Source organism: Pogona vitticeps, chromosome 1, assembly GCF_051106095.1.
Source record: "Pogona vitticeps strain Pit_001003342236 chromosome 1, PviZW2.1, whole genome shotgun sequence".
NCBI classification, from domain to species: domain Eukaryota; kingdom Metazoa; phylum Chordata; class Lepidosauria; order Squamata; family Agamidae; genus Pogona; species Pogona vitticeps.
Window position 1 is genome coordinate 307,296,822 of NC_135783.1, and position 22,500 is coordinate 307,319,321.

At 38.3% G+C, this 22,500-nt stretch overlaps 1 protein-coding gene and 1 long non-coding RNA gene across 7 annotated transcripts in view; both read left to right on the forward strand.

Moving 5' to 3' along the window:
* LOC140703199 (uncharacterized) overlaps window positions 1-1,460 on the forward strand; it is a 39,399-nt gene extending 37,939 nt beyond the window's left edge. Inside the window, exon 2 of the long non-coding RNA XR_012082572.2 lies at window positions 1-1,460. This exon is cut by the window's left edge and continues 18,389 nt beyond it. This is a non-coding gene — a long non-coding RNA (uncharacterized LOC140703199).
* The window catches only part of MEIS2 (Meis homeobox 2), a 277,957-nt gene that overhangs the window by 248,480 nt on the left and 6,977 nt on the right, over window positions 1-22,500 (forward strand). For all 6 annotated transcript variants that reach the window (XM_072986310.2, XM_072986306.2, XM_072986311.2 and 3 more), the window contains one exon: window positions 22,318-22,376. In XM_072986310.2, coding sequence (XP_072842411.1) covers window positions 22,318-22,376 — 59 coding nt within the window. The remainder of the gene's footprint in view (window positions 1-22,317; window positions 22,377-22,500) is intronic.

Sequence of the window (22,500 nt, forward strand, 5' to 3'; positions counted from 1 at the left end):
AATGTATTCACGAAGGCTTTCACGTCCGGGATCTAATGGTTGTTGTGGGTTTTTCGGGCTCTTTGGCCGTGTTCTGAAGGTTGTTCTTCTTAACGTTTTGCCAGTCTCTGTGGCCGGCATCTTCAGAGGAGTGTTGTCCTCTGAAGATGCCAGTCACAGAGACTAGCGAAACGTTAGGAAGGATTTTATTTATGATTTCTATCCCACCCATCAGGTCTATATGAACAACCTTCAGAACACAGCCAAAGAGCCCGAAAAACCCACAACAACCATACTTTAGATACTTCTTACAATATGCCTTTAATGCTGCCTCTCAATTTCAAATGTTTGTAATTATGACATACTAATTATCTAAAGCTGCCCATTAGTCCATTTCAGAGGTGCAATTTGAATTGTGGGTTTCTTAATTCATAGCCCATTCTCTTGCCCATTGTGATTGGAGCTCTGTAAGACTCAAAGTAATGGTCAGTGGCAAGCAAAATACATGCTGGCATTGAAAAGATGTAGAGAGCATTAAGAGAGGGGTTGTGGGAAGTGAATGCTTGGTTGTGTCTAGAGTTTCAGGATTGCCCATAGGGCACAGCGAAAATAACCAAGGTTTCGAAGCATCTCAGACATTCAGGAGCTCAGGTTTGTTTATTTGTACATACCTCACCTTTTTCCTTAAAAAGGACCCAAGGCAATGTACATAATTAAAATACAATATTTAAAGCCATATACGTAGTTCAGTTACTACAAGGCCCTTCCCATGTCTTTCAGTAAAAGTTTCATATACCTAGGAAGGTCATGTTCTGGGTATCCTTTTCACCTAAACATTTGTTACAATGGCTTGGTCTTCAGTCCTTCAGTTTTGTTTCAAATTGTTCTAATTGTTAAACAACTCAAAAGTATTAATGTTTTCATTATTTTGAAGTATTTAAATTGTATTAGTTTCTTTTTTATTTAATATTTTTTGTATCTTGTCCTAGGATTTGTTGCTACAGGTCAGGTTAGAAATAAATAAATAAATAAATAAATAAATAAATAAATAAACCCAATGGTGTCCAGTTAAGCAAATCGGGGGAGGGTTTCCATGCATAAAAGCTCTGAACATTATATCATCCTCTGTGACATTCTGTTAAGCACAATTATCTCATTTACTAACTAAATCCTAGTCACGGATTCCTGCTAAATTATCCTTGGGTTTTCCCCCGGGCTCTAATTGTATTACTTTCCTGACTTCTTCAGAAACAAATAAGATGTACAAGCTTCCAAAGGATAATGTGCACATATCTATATAAGAGTTTATTATGCATTAAGAAATCATTATCAGATCAAATAAACCTGTTGTGTTAAAAAGTTTTTTTTTTTTAAAAATCATTATGTCTACCTTTCAGTTCATCTGTTAACTCTTCCAGAGCTTTTCTCTTCATGATTTTCTAGTACATAATTTTAAGGGATTGTAATTAACTTATACCCATAGATATCAATTCATAGTCCTTTTTTTAAGGTTTTCACTGCACTAAAAATGTAAAGAGGTTTGTGTCCATCTGTTCTGTAATGCATGCTTCTTTAACCAGGATTATTTTATAGTGTTTTAAAATCAAGAGCGGCCAATAAAGATATTCACAGCACAATGCCTAGAAAGGAAATTCTTAAAATAGAACTCGATAGCTTTTGTGGGAGAGAGGATCACTCAGCACCTCATTAAAGGTGATCTGTGTCTTAAAACATCTGACCATAAAGGGCCAGACAAGGTCAAAAGCAGCATGAACACCTTGAGGATCAACACAGTATTAGGATAGTGTTTTAATATTTTTGCAATGATTATAAATTATTAAAACCATTGAGGTGTTCATAACAAATTTCCTAAAGTTCATTGGTTTGACAGATAGGTAATATATTACCATATCTAAATCTTTCTACGTTCAGATTTGAATATTTTTAATAGGTATAAAGAAAATATACAAGTATGGTCAAGACAGGACGGTGGATACACAAAAAGTAGTTTACTTAGGGCACATTTTTCTGTCAGGAAAATGGAACACAGCGTCTGAACTCAGGGACCAACAGTGCATGTGCAAGTTGGTTGTAGATGGTTGCTACAATAAGGCTTCTTTCATACAGGTGTGTTTATGCCCCAGGCTTGCTGGCCACAGTCCATTCCATTTACAGAAGCTGAATTAAACAATAACTACCGCATTGCAAAAAGAAGAAGCAGGGGGAGGCGAGTGTCAAAGGAGATGCCTGAGAGCTTTGTTAGGGCCAAGAAAAACCCTGTTGCAGTTGTCAGAGCTTGTTGATGTTGCGGAGGACGGCACATTTTTTTTCCTACTAGATTTTGTGGTTCTGCCTTAGGAAAGAAAGTAAAATAGAACGGAAGAACAAAGTCCTACTCTATAAATCAGCAGCTGCTCCTTACCAGATCAAAGGAGTGACATTTTTGCTCCTGGACTACTTGTCCACTTTAGGTGCTTGACAGACAGCTAACAGCTGGCCTGCTATATAGCATAGGAGAATGGAGCTACATCTTCTTCAGGGTAGATGACAAGCTAATCAGAGATACCCTTACTACAGAACATGCAAGTATACCTTGATCTCTTCAGATGTTTTCCAGCAGGTTACTTCCAAACATCATTCTTCATTTGGTGAAAATTATTACTAAAGATACTTTTCACTGAGTTTATAGATTTTATCAAATGATGTCATAAAGATCTAAAGGGAAACTAGCATCCTTGCAAAGGAATATCCTTTTGCAGCTTTTTATCCGTAAAAAACAATCAAGAACATAATATTAACTGGTTGGAGAGGGGCGTAGTTGAAAATAATGTATCTGAATGTTTCACAATCTCTAAGAACAGCAAAAATGGTTACGTTGTCATTTTAAGAATAATGTGAACGGACTCTTTTTTAGGCACAGAGTGATTGTCCTCTGTGCAGATTTGCAAAAGCTGTACTTAGTGACTCTATAAAATGTAGGCATACAGACTTGGAATTTTAACATTGGCAGTAAAACTTTCAAAGTAATTTAGTTTCTAGTTGATTCCCATCTGCAATAAATCAAGTACAGGATGGGGCAATGCACTACAACTTATGTCTATTGACTCTGCATTTTATCTTAAAGATACAAATAGCAAAGGAAGTCTGTTTGCCTCCTCCTTTCCTTTCAAGTATCTTTGAAATATCTCTTGTACAGCATGATAAATCACTGTATATGAATAATCTTGTGGCATTATAGCAATGGAACAGATATTACTTTGGAAATCATGACCTGCTGAGATGTTTTGTTATGTGGGATCAGATGTGATTACATTCATAGAATAGTGTTTATTACCATTCAGAATTCCACAGGAAATAAATAATGATTATTTTCTGCATAGGTTAAAATATCTTGAAAGCCTGTAATGAAAATTGGTGTCTATCAATGTCTTTGTGTACCAGTGATTCTTTATTACTGTTAATATTAGGAGATATATTTATTTCTGTAGCTAGTTATTTATTCATGGTTGGGACTCATGGTACATTTATAATCCTGGATAGTGGATTATGCCATTATCCATTATACTTTGTAATGTAAAATGGATAGACTGATACCAGCTAGTCACCCAGCTATTTTACACTAATATGTCTTACTGTGAGTAAACAGTTGATGCTTACTTATGAGTAAACATTCATACTGATGTATTTTAAAAAATGAAAATAAGAATTGACAATCAACTACAAATTTACATAGCTATCAGGATTGCAAACATAATTAAACAACTTATGATCTTTGTTTATGTTAATATTGTAGTGAATCTAGTGTGCATTTACTTGGAATTAAACACTAATAATCATTAAGGTTTACATCAAGCTAAATATGCATAGGATTGTGCTACACATTGTGAATACCTTCATCTCCAATGATTTTTGCAGTCAGAACACTATAGTTTGGCTCCATCTCATGGCTTCCTAGAATAAATGTTGGCAAAGGTCACTCGGAACCTCCTGATCTGCTGTTCCCAGTGAACACTGATAGAAAGCATACAGCAAAATTGTAGGAAGAGGTATTAGACCTGACATAATCTTTGAGTGCCAAATGTTGTTTCTATCTATTGCTGTTCCTGATTGAAATTAAAAATTGTCAATTCAAAATTATTTTTTAATTGGAATGTCACATTCTACACATATTTTGAATAATTGGCATAGTTTTCAAAGTTCATCATGAGTGAGTATATACAGACCAAGAAATAGGGTGCAAATGTAACAGTGGTCAAATGCTGGTTATCTGCTTGAGTGTCTACTGCGGGTTCAGTATCTTTTCAGTTTGTGTAAAAAATCATATTAGATGCATTTAATTGACTAAGCTGAACGAAGTTATTTTTTGCATCTGTTAATCTGCTCTCACATAAAACAAATTAGAGTTTATTCCCCACGATACCAGGTTATATGCTCAAGATTTCAGTGAAAGCTTTTAAGAAAACCCCTGTCATGGCTAACATGTAATTAAAAGCAAATAAAAGCACTGGTTTGTGCCATCTGCTTTATGATGGATGAAATCCTGTAGCTTAGCAGAGTAAAAATATTAGAGTAGGCTCATTGAGTCAGTGGGAATTTGGTGAGTCGCCCTCTCCATAAATTCCAGTTATTCAAATAGGCCTCCTCTAGTTGCAATTTGTTATGCTAAAGTAAGCCTCAACTAGAGTAGGTCCATTTGAATCAATGGAACTTACAGAGTAGTCTAAAAATAGCACATCTTGACTCATTCAGTGGGCCTAACTCAAGTGCAACTTACTGTACTAAGCAATAGTATTTCTGAAGTGTCTTTGTAATTTACATAACATGATGCTATGCATCAAAAAATCCCACATGGTACAATAGCATTATAATGCAAGATATGATAGGTAGAAAAATTTGAAAAGTTTTTTAATACAGTATATTAGAACATCAGAAAGCAAAATAAATTCAGAATCATTTTTAAAACTGCACATTTTCCCAAAGAAAGTTGTTGCTTTCAGAAAGACTGGAATCTAGGTCAAAAGAGGTCCTAAATTCCATGGCCAGTATCTTACTAAATTTCTGCTAAGCAGAAAGACCTGCTGGTGCAGTAACATGGGGTTGTACCACTTGCAACAAACATTCCACTGTGCAAGACATGGGAAGAAAGAAAGTCCACTTCTTCTTGCCAGTGGCAATGCTTATACAAGTGGAATGCACTCACATTTCAATGCTGGTAGTATTCCATCCAATGAAAGTACAGTAGGATATTGGTCCATAGGTTTAGAGCCACAACCTTGCTCCATTGTTTGTTTTTGTCAAATAGTGGAGATATTCAAGTAGATCTTACCTGCCTGTCTTAGGGGATAGCAGTGCTCACACTATGCTCTACACAAATCCTATTATGGCCAAAATCCTACTGTGTAAGTGTATGCCATCACAAACTGATGACATGGTCAGCTCTGGGCTTTTATTACCTATTAAAAGTTTCCTATTCTATCCCTCAAGTTCCCAGGATCCCTTGGGACCCCTTTTAACTTGGGGAAACCTTTGAGGACTTAGGAATGGTGAAAAGGGGGGCTTTAGTGCCTTAAAAACTACCATTAATTAAAGAGGTTGAAAAATGCAAACAAATAACATTTCCCTTCATATCCCCATGAAGTATCAAGCATTCTATACTTAATGGCCTTTTTGTCTGTCTTTTACCTTAGTCAGCATTCCATTCTTTTCCCAGAATAGTCAGCACGATACAAGTGGGAAGCCTCCAACATACATGGGTGTAGTAACATCCTCCTCCCTGTATGCATACTGTTTCTGATACTGGGAGTAATGTATAACTATCCAGATTAACAACCTTGTTCTCTATAACTGTGCATAATTCCCCGTTAAAGCCATCCAAGTTGGTGTCTATCACTATATTATGTGCTAGCAACACCTCCAATGTTCTGGCAGTAGAAATGCTGTGCCAGATCACAAACCTTTTGTGGACAGAAGAGTCCCTTTCATTTTCAAGAGGGAGACTTGTGATCTAGCTCATGGTATTTTCTATTACAGCATCCCAGAAAAAAATATCTATACGTCAAGGGTAAGGTTACATGCTGCATTAATTAAGTGTAAACAGGCACCACAGACAAAAGATGTAAATAACAACTGCATGAGCTTCCAAGCATTTTCAGAACCAGGGTGTCCTGAAAGGAGCCTTACTTTTTTCTACCCTTGCTGCCCAACCGCTTTGAACCCTAGAAGGGAACCTGCTCTCCTCCTGGTGCCATGTGTAATCTGCTCAGTGTTGGGGTGCGCAGGATTGTTGTTGTTGTTGTTTTAAAACAATTATGCTTTCCAAAAAAAAATTTGGATATATGGTGTAGGAATGTAATAAGTAAAACAAACTCATGAAATGTGTCTGTGAGTCTACCCAAGAGCTCCAGAAGTACCTCGCTGGGGACTTTTAAGAACCAACTAAAAACATGGATGTATAGGCAGGCCTTCCCTTCCAGTTAATTCCTGTCCTCTTTCCTTTTTTTTCCCTCTTTATTTGATTTATTTTTATTTTTCCCATCTTATAGAATCATTTAATTAATTAATTGTTATAATTTTTTTAAGAACTTGTTATCCTTATGTTGTACGCTGCCTAGAATGGTCGAAATGACTAGATAGGCGGGGTATAAATACAATAAATAAGTAAATAAGTAAGTAAGTAAATAAATAAATAAATAAATAAATAAATAAATAAATAAATAAATAAATAAATAAATAAATAAGTCTTGACTTTCATTTTTAAATATCCATATTTTTGTAATGTTAAAGTATGTTTCAAAATAAAATACACTAGTGAACAGAGGTTCAGTATCGACTGGCCAGAATTCAAGCATACACCCCAAATGGTATAAGTTGTGTGCAGAGTAGTTCCACCTGTCTACTGTGTGTACTCATATCCAGCTCAGTTATGCACTTTGGCACACAATAGTAGGGCAGAGAATTATAGAAAAATATTACACCGTATTTTGCAGTAAGGTTTTGGCCAATATTTTTTTCTTCCTGCATGTGATGCCATAATCGCTTCTTAGTCACCAACCAGTGGTATTGATATCATAATTTGCTAACACACATACTCAGAAACAATTTTGGAGTAGATTGCCAAAAATGACCAGTTTTCCAGATACATGCCTCCTTCAGCTACTAATCAAAAGACATTGTGCATCTCTGTGCTCTTTGACACATTTTTAATGGCAAAGATGAACTAAGTGGCAGTGTGATTACGAACAGGCAACAATTCCCTCTCCCATAAAACTCTGTAGAATAAAAACAGCTATAGCACAATGAAAACCGTGTCTAGAAGTGTCCCTCTCCTCACAAGAATTACAGACCAAATTAAGTATTTGAAAACTACACATGGCCTCAGCACAATTATTTTGGGCCCAATTTTTTAAAATGTAGACTCACTCGTATACCTTGATATCATGACTTCTGTAAAATCCAATAACTCATGAATGAAAGTTGTACTTGCTTTTCTAAAATTTCACCATAGCCCACACTAGGGCTTCTTTTTATCATACCCTTGCTTTTGCTCCCATTCCCCAAAATATTTGGCCTGTTTAAGGGTCTTGCAAAGCTTTCTGATTATTTTATAATGCTTGACAGTAGCAGTGACTTCCTCTGTGTCTAAGATCAATTCCCCTTATTTTACTGGTGGTTTTGACTTTCCATCCTTCCTGCCTTTACTCAAGTCAACTCTGTTACTCTTACTTGTCAAGAGAGCATGTCACATAGGCACCAATCTTTGTGCCTGCCAAACATTAATTTTAACTGGAAAAGCATCATACACGCCTGTGTATATTTTCAAATACCAAATAACTTGTTCTGCTGTAACACTGCTTATCATTAATTCAGTCACTACAATTATTACATATTGCCTAGCATCTCACCTTCACCATACTTTTCTTTACATGTGGAGAGCAATGTATATCTGCTGAGCAGAGACTCTCACTCACCTGTAGCATCTCCATATGAGTAAGAACCCCATTTTTCAAAGTTCATTTGGAGAGCTAGCACATGAATGAAAACATCTTCTTTGTAGACAGATTGTTCTCTGTATGGAAAAAGCAATGAAGGAGATGATCGTGGTTAGCATTTCGCTTCAGACTTGTTGGAGATAACCAGATAAGTTCTATGTGACTTTACTTATACTGTATATCTATTGATGAACCTTGCAAACACAATTTCACAAAATTAGTCGCATCTCATTCACAGTTATATAACAGACAGCACAAAATAAAATGACGACAACAAAATTCTACAGTTTGTACACGCAAGTACTTAGCCACAGCACCAATACAGAAACTGCTTGTAGAATTGCAAAGCTCAAGTGTCCTTTTTAATTCAAATGCAGAAAATATCCCAAGTTATATTCCTCAATTTGAGTTGGGTATCCTTAACATAGAAGAATTGCTCTATATGCAGTCTTCAAAACCCTAGAATAAAATATCAATTCAGTTGCATATACATGAATTCACTATGTAGATCCACTCCTCCAACACAAACATAGGAATTATAGATCAAATTGGCAATAATAATCTAAATGGCAACAACAGCTCCAGTGTCTTTAGCACTCACACTCTTTTTGATTAAAATCTCTACTCACAGTCCAACTCTTCCTTAGTCCCACTCCTTTGGACTGAATCAATATTTCAAAGGGGCTACAATTGCAAAATCTCAGATTCTCTATTAGGCATTCATTATTTTCATCATGCATGCTAACATTCTGTCCCTTCAGCATCCAATGCATCAAACATAAGCAACTGTGATATCAGATCTTGATCTGGCAATGGTGCGGCTAAAAAATATTGTAAATAAATAAATAAATAAATAAATAAATAAAATATGTCAACTTTTTTTTTACCATGTCTGCTTTGCCTATAACTCTAGTGATAAAAAAGTTCATGAGGTATATATAGGATGTCCTGGGCCATTCCTACTATAGCTGGTGGTCTTTCTTTTCTTGGTCTCTGACACTGGATAAACTGGATGTTGAGCAAAACTATTTGAATAATTTGGCCTGTGGACTGATTTTTGGGTCTTTCTGGTATGAATACAGAATGATTTGCACATAGGCTAACTTGTACAAATCAATGCATAGATAGTCTAAGACCTGGTTGTTTAAAACCATAGGCATGGCAGGAAGTAAAGGAATTACTAATGTCTTTAGCATTGGTTCCCAAACTGCAGTGTGTGTGAAGAAATGGGGGGGGGGGGGGAGAGACAAATTCTGGTGGGAAGGCAGGAAACTACAAGATTGTCATAATGAAACAATGTTGTTATCAGCTTATAAAGCCCTAAACGGTTTAGGACCTCGATATTTAGCGGAACGCCTACTCCCACCAAGGTCTACCCGTATCACCCACACGAGCCAGGAGGTGAGGCTGAGGAGCCTGACGCTGAGAGAGGCCCAGAAGGAAAGAACTAGAAACCGGGCCTTCTCGGCGGAGACTCCTCGCCTCTGGAACAATCTCCCTCTGGTGATTTGTGCAGCCCCTTCGCTGGGTATCTTCAAAAACCAACTAAAAACATGGATGTTCGTACAGGCCTTCCCTCCAGTTAATCCTTGATTACCTCTTCTTTCTCTTCTTCTGCCATCTTGAATAATTTATTAATTTATTAGCTGATGTTATAATTTTATGTATATTAGTATGTTTTTATTTATGCATCTGGAAGCTGCCTAGAGTGGTCGCAAGACCAGATGGGCGGGGTATAAATAAAATAAATAAATAAAATAAAATAAACAAGACTATTTTCAAATTTCATGCCACAATATTAGTTTTTTAACATGTAAATTTGGTGTTTCAATTCTGCAAGGACGTTGAAGAATGCTATTGTGGTGGAATGCCCACATCACCCCTGTCCATTATATGGAGCTCAAGGGCAGGAGCCTATGATAGGACAGGAGGGGTGGAGTTAGGGTGACGGGGAGTTAGAGAGACAGAGAGGAGATAGGAAATGGAAGTGAGTGAGATTAGGACATTGAACTGAGAGAGTTAAGACAGAGATTGGAAAGTTAGAGTGTTCTAGAGAATAGGAAAGAGTTAAAAGGAATAGAAAATAGATAGATATTAAAGAATATTGTTAAAGAGGTTATGGTGAATAAAAACACATACAAGTAGATGTGTAATCAAATCCAATTTAATGAATGATCCTCAACAACTGCGATTTACATCTGTGATTTACATACCAACTAAAAGATCAATAAACCTGTTATATTGGCAGGACCTGTCTGAGATATATTTGGTATATTGTAGACTAGATCCACTGGTGGCAGCGTAAAAAGAGGCAACACATCCTGAGGGTGGACCTGTGTTTGGCAAAACAAGGGACACTAGGGGGATGCGGCAGCTATAAAAGCCAATTGAATGTTTTCAAGCTTTCTCTCACATTCTTAGCATTTTTCAGGACTGTTCTGTTATAGAAGGTCAATGCTATGGGAAAAGACACAGGCTAGTTATCAAATTTGCCCACTACATACCACTCTTTGGTACAGAACAGTAGTGAAACCATTTTTAAAGCCTCTCAGCAAGAAGCCACCTTTTAAAACTATGTAGCCAGTGTTGTGTAGTGAGTTGTGATGGTTTGTGTATATACAACAATGATTATAAATCATTTGTCCATAGTAAGGAGGTTACAGTGTCAGGTTCCTCACTGAGATCAAGCTCAGGCTCCCCCACATCACAGGGGCAAATAGACAAGCCATCCTCATTAAAATCTCAGATAATTTCTGTATCAAAATCACATTCTTAATCACATGATATTAAGTATTTCTGTGCAGTTCAGCCATCACCTCTACGACAGCAGAGATCCCACTCAAGATCAATATCAAAATCTCCTTGGTGCCAGCATTGATCGAACTCAAAATCAAGATTGAGATCCAGGACATTCAGATTTAATGATGCAAATGGTTAAATCACTTGAACTGCCAGTTAAACAACCAGCACAAACACAAAAATCTTTGAGCCAGTTTTCAGAAGGGTAACACCACTACAAATTTCAATGCTACCAGCCTTGACAGATCTTATTACTCAGTCCTGCAGAAACCTTAATCCATAACTCCAATGTCAAGATGTAGCCAAAAAAAAAAAATCTCTACAGAGTTCAAGAAGGAGGAGTAACCTTTTTTTTCAAACATTCTTTCCCAAACTCCATAATTGCAGACACTGCACAAAGTCATGGGGTTGTTGTTCCACTACTCCAGTGAACAGAGAAGGTTACAAGTTATATCTCTAAGGTAGAAAGATATATTTGAGGGCAACACTAGGCATGAGAATGTCTGTCAGGCAGTTATGGCTGCATACCATCAGTTTACCTGGAAGAAATGTGAGCTTCTCATGATCTGTCCGCCTGAGGATAAAAGATTCCTTGAGCCTTCCTTCCAACAAGAGGCCTACTTTTTTGCAGTACATTATATCCATTCAGCCAGGCATGTTGCTAACTGCTCTGCAAAGAGCATGACAGTGGCAATACTCTGCAGGCATGCCTGGGTGAGGTCAGCTAGAATTTCGGAAGACTCAACAGTGAGGATTGAAGACCTTCCCATTGATGGAGAGGGTCTTTTCAACTGTAAGACTGATTACATTAGAGAGGATTTATTTAAAAAGAGAACTGTAGGCATCCTTCAGTCTCGAGAGGCTATGGTATCGTGCTCTGTACGGAGGTCTTGGAACAGTGTCTGGTGTGGCTGAGAAGGCCAATTCGAGAGTGACAATCTCTTCCACACTGAAGGCAAATCCAATCTGTCCCCTGTCCAGCTCCCTGATTTTGCTCGTTTCAGCACTGCCTCTTTGCCTCGGCCTGCTGTACAAGTGTCTCTTCAAACTGGGAGAGGCCATGATGCAATGCCTTCCTCCAGGCTGAATGCTCAGATGTCAGGATTTCCCATTGTTGAGATCCATTCCTAAGGCCTTCAGATCCCGCTTGCAGATGTCTTTGTATCACAGCTGTGGTCTCCCTCTGGGGCGATTTCCCTGCACTAATTCTCCAGGAGATCTTTTGGAATTCGATCATCAGCCATTCTCATGATATGCCCAAGCCAACGTAGACGGCGCTGTTTCAGTAATGTATACATGCTAAAAATTCCAGCTCGTTCTGGGACTACTCTATTTGGAACGTTGTCCTGTCAGGTGATACCAAATATGTGTCAGAGACAACACATATGGAAGGTGTTCAGCTTCCTCTCCTGACGTGCACAAAGAGTCCCAGGACTCACTGCGGTACAGGAGTGTGGTCAAGACACAGGCTCTATAGACCTGGATTTTAGTGTATGCCGTCAGCTTCTTATTAAGCCATACTCTCTTTGTCAGAGATTGTTGTGCCAAGGTGCACAAAGTCATGAACAACCTCCAATTCTTGCATGGAGATAGTAATAGGGGGAGGTGAGTCCACACCCTGGCCCATGACTTGTGTTTTCTCCAGGCTGACTGTTAGTCCAAAGTCTTGGCAGGCCTTGCTAAAACGATTCATGAGTTGTTGGAGGTCTTCAGCAGAGTGGGCAACAATGGCTGCATCATCAGCGAAGAGGAAGTCCTGCATACATTTCAGTAGGACTTTGGTCTTTGCTCTCAATTTAGAGAGATTAAAGAGCTTTCCATCTGATCTAGTCCGGAGATAGACACCTTCTGTTGCAGTTCCAAAGGCCTGCTTCAGCATGACAGCAAAAAAGATCCCAAACATGGTTGGCGCAAGGACACAGCCTTGTTTTACTCCGCTTCAGATGTCAAAGGGATCTGATACTGAGCCATCAAAAACTACAGTGCCCTTCATTTCCTCATGAAAGGACCTGATGATGTTAAGGAGTCGAGGTGGACATCCAATCTTGGGAAGTATTTTAAAAAGGCCATCCCTGCTAACCAAATCAAAGGCCTTTGTGAGATCTATGAAAGCTACAAAGAGCGGCTGTTGTTGTTCCCTGCATTTCTCCTGCAATTGTCTGAGGGAAAATACCATGTCAGTGGTGGATCTATTAGCTCGAAATCCACACTGTGATTCTGGATAGACTCTGTCTGCAAGCACCTGGAGTATCTTCAGCACAACACGGGCCAGCAGCTTCCCTGCAACACTGAGAAGAGAGATACCAAGGTAGTTATTGCAGTCACCCCTCTTTTCCTTTGTTCTTATACAATGTGATGATGTTTGCATCCTTCATGTCCTGTGGTACTCCACCTTCCCTTCAGCAAAGACAAAAGACTTCATATAGCTCGGTAAGTGTGCTTGCTAAGCACCCAAGTGTGTGAATTGTAGAGGACCACAAAGGAGAAGGCCAGTTATTCACCTGTAACTGTGTTTGTTTGAGTGGTCACTCTATGGATTCACACAAAACCTACCCACCTCCCTGCTTTGTCATGCTTTTTTCTGATGGCTTGGTGGCAAACAGGTTGGGCCTGAGGAGAAACGGTTGGGCATATGCAACAGACACATAGGGAGGAGAAAACTTTGGGCTTGCAGGCTATAGAAGATCCCAGCAGTGGTTTGTGCAGCTGCACTAACCCAAGTGTGTGCATGTACAGAAGAAACACAGTTACAGGTGAGTAACCTGTCCTCCTTCAGAGTGCTCATATACAGTCCTATGTGAGCAACCAATAGACATATTCATTCTGCTGTGGGTTGTGATCCTAATTCATTTACAGCTTAGTTCCAAGCATGTCAACTGGGAAATAAGATTCACAGTATTCAGTGATGCTAGACATTGTCTAGAGGGGTGGGGTAAAAATTCAATAGATAGATAGATAGATAGATAGATAGATAGAGAGAGAGAGAGAGAGAGAGAGAGAGAGAGAGAGAGAGAGAGAGAGAGAGAGATAGATAGATAGATAGATAGATAGATAGATAGATAGATAGATAGATAGATAGATAGATAGATAGATAGATAGATAGATAGATAGATAGATAGAACTGCAGTTGTATTTAGAGCTGCAGTTACATGATAATACTGGTTTACGTATTTATGTTCATAACCAAATAAGTGCAAAATAGTTTCTGCTCATACATCCGGGCTGCCTTCTATGGGGCTTCCACTACTATGGAGTAGTTCAGTAAGGAATTCAGAAAGGCACATGGGTTGCACTTGTATTTCCTACAGAAGTTTGAATGTTTTAATCACCTATAGCTATGGGACTCTTAAAACTCTACAGTGGTTTTTTTTTTATCATTATGACTGTACAAAATTCTATCCTAAGAAGTTTGTTGAAAAATAAGATCTTTTTTAATGAAAAGGATTCTTTTAAATTTGAAAATGATTAAATTTTTCAGCAGGACCCACATCATCTGCACATTCCAAAATCTGAAATATCATTTGGCCAAAGATTAATACTTTGATTCAAAGTGAACAAATTCGGATTTGTTTTGCATGCTTAAGGCATGCCAGCCCGCTATTGAAAATGTCAACCCCAAACAGTGAGACAGAACAAAACCTGAGGAAAAATGTTTCTTACATATTTTGAATGAATTATCATCATTTTCACTACTCTTCATGAACAAACAATATTTCTTTTTCTTCATAAATGGAAGTATTTTAGTACTAAAATAATATGTCCAAAGGTTTTAGTGAGTGAAAGGACTAAAGGACAATGAAAAAGGAATTTTAAAATATTCTCTGATGTTGATAACAGCAAAAAATAATAACCCTTTTGAAAGATGCTCACTAGTCCATGAAATATCAACTTGCTGATCTTGCTTCATTTTTTAATAAACAGCAACAAACAATCCAGATTCTGTTGGTTATTATGCTAAGTGGTATAAATCACAGTGGCTACTTGTTACTAGTTAATGAGTTGCTGCTTGTGATGCTCATCATGTAGCAGTCATATTACTTGGCACACATTGAGGAATACAAGTGGCAACATATTAACCAATGGCAATTTGCCAGTGCAGTTTATGACATTGCCCTTAGCTGTCATAAATAACCAACTGGGGTCAGTTGGGGTAAATGACATAATGATAGTTGCAGTAGAAACATTTCCCATTATTTTTTTCATCCAAATAGTACCTTACCATGATAGTCAGCAGCTCTACTATCTCAACCAAGTCCTCAAACCTTCATAATAATATTTGGATTTGAAAGATACAACTTGATGAAGCATTGGAACCTGGCATGATGAAATAATAAAGAACCAGAAACCTTCCTCACCAAATAAAGACATATGCAAGGGACATATATCTTGATACAATCAAAATGAAATTTTATCCCATCACATCTTTGTTATTTCATACCTGTATGTATGAAACCCAGCATGGTTTTATATTGTTATTTTATTTCAGACCTTGATAAATGTCCAGTAAAATTTAAATTGCAATTTATATGATGATTTCAAACAATTTGATTTTTAAAAATCATTAATTTTTACCCAATATGTTCTCTATCAAGTAGTTTCATGTAGATGTTACATAGAATTGGGAACAGATGAGAACTCCAAGGGACTCCCTAGGGCAGTGGGCAGGATGTGAAGCAAGAGTCATCATCACCCCAAGAAATTCAGCCCTCCAGGAATGACGAAGATATCTGTAAAATCATGCCTTCTGGTCCTATCCCACAGAGCCCAATTCATAGTCTAGAAGAATACCATTGTCAGTGGTATCAAAACCAACTAAAGGTCCAACAAAAGCAATGAAGACATAATGTATTCGCGAAGGCTTTCACGGCTGGGATCTAATGGTTGTTGTGGGTTTTTCAGGCTCTTTGGCCGTGTTCTGTGGCCAACATCTTCAGAGGACAGCATTGAAGAGGACAGTGCTGTCCTCTGAAGATGCTGGCCACAGAGACTGGCCAAACGTTCATCCTTCAGAACATGGCCAAAGAGCCCGAAAAACCCACAACAACCAATAAAGACACACTCCATTCTCCCATTCCTGGTATAGTTAATTGGGCAAGGCAGCCAAAGCAGTCTCAGCCCTGCAACCAGGCCTGAAGCCAGACTGCAATGGATCTAAATAAGATTTGCCCAGTTCTTTCAAAAATAGCTCTTGCTGAGGAGAACTAAATAAAGCCTTCTCACTAAATAGTGGGTGTCAGGGAAGTGCTACTTGGGATACTTCATGGCTCATCAAAGTTCCAAGAGTCAGAGTTATTTAAAGCTGTTTCATGAACAATACCTTGCACATTTATAAAGCATTAAACCTTAAGTATGTGTAGAAGAACTTACTGAGATTTTGGCACAGTAGACCTAGACATCACATTTTCTTGAGGAAACCAGCAGCTGGTTATGTGAGCAATCTCATAATCCGTATAATTTTCCAAGACAACAAAAAGAGGAGCTTGTTTATCTTAAAATGATGTTCTTTGAGTAGTTATCTGTACAATGTCAGAATAAACTTTATTTCCACCTGCAAGTGTCTTTCATGTCACTTATGGGTGATATTTCTGCAGCTCTTGCAAGAAACTCTGTAGAAAGTTAGTGATGATAATGAAGATGCCTTTCTCTTCAAACATGATGGCAGCAGTCAAATGTATTCCTATTGAGGTGTTCTGGATGGTAATATATGCCACTTACTATAATATGAGTTGAAATCATTTGCTAGGACATCTGTATTAGCATCAACTTAAATTCAGTGGCTATTATTTTAATTAGTTTCGTTTTATTTTGTCAAGAACCAGTGGTTTTAATGTTTCTCTTCCAATTCAGCCTGAAAACTAAGTTGAAGGAAGAAAGGGAAGATGTATCAGGAAAGCAATAGAAAGATTGTCAGATATGACCACTTGTTCGGGGTTGAGTTCAGAGAGGCTGATATGTTAATCTGTTTCAATATAAAATAACCGAAAACAAAAGGATTGTGGTACCTTTAAAGCTAACAAATTTATTACAGTGTGAGATTTTGTAGATACAACCTGGAAATGTATCTGAAAAAGTAGGTTGTATCCACGAATGCTTACATTAAGATCCTTTAGTGTCCTAAAGGTGTTGCAGTACTTTTGTGGGGAGGGCTCTTTTTGTTTGTTTTTGCTGCTTAGGGAGGCAGTGAAAATCTATCTGAAAGTTTGGGCAGTGTCCTCAGAGCCTGAGGCACCACAATTTTGTTTGCTTATTTAAGAGCTGTATGAATCACATTCCTACCAAAAGGGGGCCAGTATATGATGGGCTGCTGTTTAGAAATAATAATCTAATATGCTTAGATTACAGTATTCGTCTTTACATTGCCTAAGAATACTAGAAGTTTTTTTTCTAGTATTTTCAACTGACTATGAAAAGCTGAGAATTCTCGTGGATAACATCATAGAAAAAAAAGATGATACTGAATTATTAATAAACTTACCAAGAGTAACCTGGAAATTTGTGGCAAAGATCAGAGCAGTGACCATTATTTCTGTTCTCCAATTAGCAGATTTTTCTTTCTATGACATCATGCTACTGTTAAGAACATTTGAAAGGGTGACATTGGAGCTACGTTCACACCCGGCTGTACTGCTTAGGTTTGTGTGATAGTCCCAGGCTGATTCCATTCTGAAGAACTTTATTTAGGTATCAATACAAAGAGATTACATAAAATTTACTGTAAATTGGGGTTATAGATAATTATGTCATGGAACTTGCTTCAAGATGTTAAGAAGCTGGAAAGGCATTTTATGTGTCATCTATGGTTTAAATTCTACTGAATTTGGTTGAACAGAATTCCTCTCATATATGTTAGCCTAATTGGATTGCGGAGTATTCGGTAAATTCACTAAATACAACATTTCACCAGTCTCTGACTTCAACCCTCATCTTTAGAAAATGAATTCAGCATTCCATCTCTGTTTGGCAGTAATTTGTCATGTAAACCTATAGAATCTTTGAACACAAAGGTTACAGAGCAAGCATGGTCTAGTAGGTAGCTCTCCCATGTCATCCCATGTGTATGAGTGTGGTGGGATCTCCTCTGAAGATATTAAATCCTGGGGATGCAGGCATGGAGAAATATGGTCCCTCAAATAGCCTGGATCAAAGTCATGTAGGACTTTATAGGTTAACACCAGCACTTTGAATTGCCATAACAAGCATATTTTGTTCTCTTTATACCCCACTCTAGTCAGGAGTCTAGCTGCAAAATTCTGGACCTGCAGAACATTCCAAACACTTTCCAAAGGTGGTCCCATGTAGAGTGTCTTATAATATTCTGAATGGGATGTAACTAAGTCATGTATCACCATGAACAGATCAGATTTTTGAAGGAGGAAGCATAGCTGGTGCACTAGTTTTAACTGTGCACACTCACCCTTGGCTGATGGACATGCAGGCTCAGGGATGAATCCAGGACCTGCCTCTTTATGCAGTCTGAACACTGCCTTGTTTTAGAGAAGTATTTCGTGTTCCCTTCCCCACTGAGTCAATCCCCTTGGCTGCTTTTATGAGCTAGGAAGGGCGAAGATCTGGTGTGCATGTGGTGTCTCGCCCTTCACCTCACCTATATGGATCCTCAGGTTGCACAAGCTGGAAGTTTTTCATTAGCATAGGACAAGCAGGGACCAAAATTATATCCACAGGACTGGTATCAACTGCAGCATCCAAGTTAGCAGATCCAAGTGATTTTATCTGCAAAATGTCAAGCTGATTCTTCACAGCAGGCTGATCTGTAGTCTGTGTTCTCTCCGTGGGGGTTAGAGTGTAACAGGCCCTTGACCACTTGAGACAGCTATGCTGGGAACTGAGCAGACTCAGTGGTGGCAGAAAAGAAAGACTTCTTTGCAGCAGCACTACCATGGTAGTGAGCCCTAGCCTGTATTCAGTCAGATCTGCCCCAGGTTTTCTACCAATGTTCTACCTTCTGTCCCACTCATTTCCAAACCACCAGACCCCTTGTAAACCAAAGAGCCAGTTTGTCTCCACTCCAAGGGACGGGACATTAAGAGCAATCATGTTCACTGTTCTGGCTATTTCCTAATCATCATCATCATCATCTTAGAACTGCAGATCTGGAAAGGACTCTATGGATCATCAAGTCCAACCCCTCTCAAGGAGGCACAGTGGGGTATTGAACACTCAGCCTTTGGCTCCACAACCAGATACCTAAACCACTGGGCTATCCAGTTCATCCCAGGTCAGACAGGGCTTTTGCAGAATTATCCGCTGAGCCAACAGGAAATTCCAAAAAGCCATCAGGAACTCACTGAGATATCTCAGCCTCCTGGTGCAGACCATTTAAATCTGTCCCTCACCATTGTAGAAGATTTGAGTTCCAGTCAGTCTAAACTCCACCAAATAATGATCTGCCCATGACAATAAAACTGCAGGGAATTCCTCCAAACTCAGATCACCAAAATTCCACCCAATACAAAAACAAAACAAAACAAAAAAGGGGTTCCGGGTATGATCTGCAGCTCGAGTGGGACAGGATACAATTTAGGACAGAACCCATGGTTGTCATGAAAAACATTAAGTCCGGAGCCACTCCTGACAAGGCCGTATCAGCATGGACATTGAAACTCCCCCTCCTCCAAGCCAAGGGGAGTTCAGTCCCATTTCTGAGATAGTGAAACTTGCTGTGTATGAGAATTTGTGAACAGGAGTTTTCTTCCTACAATGGTACTATGAGATGTTTCAAACTGAGTGTTAAGACTGTTTTTCTAGGACCCATCAGACTAGTTGCACTCAGACCAGAAATTTAACTTATGCCGGCTGCCTTCTAGTAGCTTCTATGTATGTTTAATGAACAGGTTTTGGTGGCTGCAATACTAAATAATTCCTCATTTTAAAGGAAGTGCCTCTTTTTGTGTCTGCTGTGGAATCATCTCCTTTCCTGCAGCATACAACCCAGATGATTTTCACACACGGGGAGGAGAGTTCCCTCAGATTTGAGAACCACTAACCTAGAGCTTTCATGGTTTCCTTACAAAATATCTGTTGAATCAGTTAAGAGCAAACAAACAGATGTTGCGTTATTTTTCTTTAAGATTGTATACACACAATTATTTCTGCTATGCAAGAAGAACGCACAAGTGCTGACCAGATTTTCATTGTCACTCTGACGTTTGTACCATGATGAGTGGTTAGATTAATTGACATTAGCCACAGACCATGGTTTTTAATTTCGTATATTCATAAAAGTTTGGCTTCAAGGATTATGAATTGTCTGAGTGCTTTGCATTGTTGTGTAAACTCCTTTTTAAAAAACACTTGGGAGGATGCCCTCACCATTTTTAAATTAATGTATACATTCTGACCAGTTTCCAAAGATATGACCTTTAGGTGAACCCCTTTAACCTTCCCCTTAATTATTTGTTTGAAGACAGTGTAGTGTTCTCCTGCTGAGAATGAAGAACCATAATGCATTGCAGTCCTCTGAGTAAGGGAGTGTTGTAAGGAAGTAGAAAGGGACATAAATAAGGAGACCACCAGATGTAAATAATAAAAACTGGTTGGAGCTGAAATAAAAACTGAAAAGGCAATTTAATTTGCCTTATGAGTGGCTAGGCTGAAGAAAGCAAGGGTCACATAGGCTCAAAGTGGAAGAGAATCTGTTGTGTGTTACGAGCCCAAGTACAGTATGTGCTTGTTGTGTTTCTTAAACCTTGCCATCTGCATACACCATTAGGAGCTCACTGAAGAGAAAACAGTCTTATCAGGCTTTTCTGTTAATCTCTTTTGGCGTTAACTTCAGCTGATAAAAGGCATGCTGGCTGTAGAAGGCTCAGGTCAGGCCCTGTTTGGTCAGTGTGGCAATGTTGCTGGAAAGCAGCTAAGCAAATTAAGTCCTATCAAAGACCTTTGCCTTGGAGGGCAGGAGTATGTCTCCAAGTCACATTGTAATGTTAGAAATATAGCTACTGTGACACAAGCCATTAATGTTTATAAGAACAACAAAAATCTTTCAATACCTAGCTATTTGGATTTGATTAATTAAAAGGCAGAGTATTTTTGACAACTGGAATATATTTAAATAGGAAGGTAGACAAAAGCATGTGAAGCAGCCTGTCTTGTCTTTAAAGCAATTTGTGTGTCATGTGCCAGATAGAATATTCTGTAAAATAACAATTGCAAAGTTGTAGTTCTATAAAGGGAACTTTTACCCTTTTGGAAGAAATGTGATGACTATGGTCTGGGCCTAAATATTGAGCTCTAGGTTTGTACTATCTAGTAAATGAGTTTATGTATATTACCATAAACTTATAATCTTATGTAAAAGATTACTGAAATACCTATTCACTTCATGAGAATTGAAGCAGAACTGAATCACAATACAATACAAATAATTTATTTTTATGTGATGGTTACATTCAATTTTTCAGAAAAGGCTTAAGCACCAATATTCACCTTTCTTTGCATATCCTAAGGGTTATACACTAAATGACAAAATATTTGATTACACCTACACATAAGTAGTGAAGTGTTCTAAAAATGCACTGGATGGAGGTATAAACAAGAGATTAAAGCAAGTATGTCTTGTGAATGATGAAAAATGGCCCTCACTAAGTTGTGCAATTTATGTAATGTTTTTTAAAAAATCATTTTACTGGGGTTAGTTTGAACATGATTATCTGATGTGGGTTGCTGTGTATTAACTTAATGGGGAAATATGCAAGCATTTATTTTTGGATTACCCTCAAAATTAAATCCAGGCTTCCCTTCCCAAATAATGGGCTTTGCCTAATGTTCAGATGACTCGGACGTTGCTTTGGTTATGGTACCTGATTGGAGAAGAAGTTATTTAGGGCCTAATATTAAACACATGTACCTGTAATTCCCTTTTTCTATCAAGTTGGAAGGTGCCCCCCAGTTTATGGTTGGAAGTTGTCTTATGCTCTCTGCCCTGGGTGTCCTACTCTTGGTTGAAAAGGTCGCCCCCAGCTGGCACTGACCTCCAAATGACCCTTGACTTTACAGGCTTAAACTGCAGGAGTTGCAGAAGAGCAGTTCTTTCTGGGCCAGCACTTATTGCTGCTGTGCTGGTGATAAAACTTCAGACAGCTTAATTGATGGCTCTGCTGACCTAACAATACCTTGTGAAAGCACAGAATAGCAAAGCCTGGTCCTCATTTATGGACAGCTGCAGTGGAAGCTGAATTGCCTGCGATGAAAATAAATAAATAAGTCATCTGCAAAACTTTTTACCAGCCTTCTAGCTGATCAAATAATGATGTTTTTAGAAAGAGTTTTTCCCCCAGTAAAATAATTTACCAGGGACATTTTTACTTGGATTCGTTATCTTCTGCTAAATACTTTCCTAACTGGCAAGTCATGTATGATTGTCTTCTTTTTCCTTTGATTTTCATTAATGCTTTTTTTTCTGTACTGATGCCTTGCCAAAGTAAAAAAAAAGGGGGGGCGGCAGCAATGGAAGTGTTTTTCCCCCTCTTTTTTTTAAGTACAGCATTAAGCTGACAAATAGATCTCTATACTTTGTGTTCTGTTTCAGGTTTATTAATGCCAGAAGAAGAATAGTACAGCCTATGATTGACCAGTCAAATCGAGCAGGCAAGTTCCAAGTAGTATCTGTATTCAGGTCCCACAGGCACAAATCCTCATCAAGTTATTCTTAAGGAGTCCCTTCACCTGGTAAATAAATGCTTCCAATAGGCATTCTGGGATATTTTTCCCC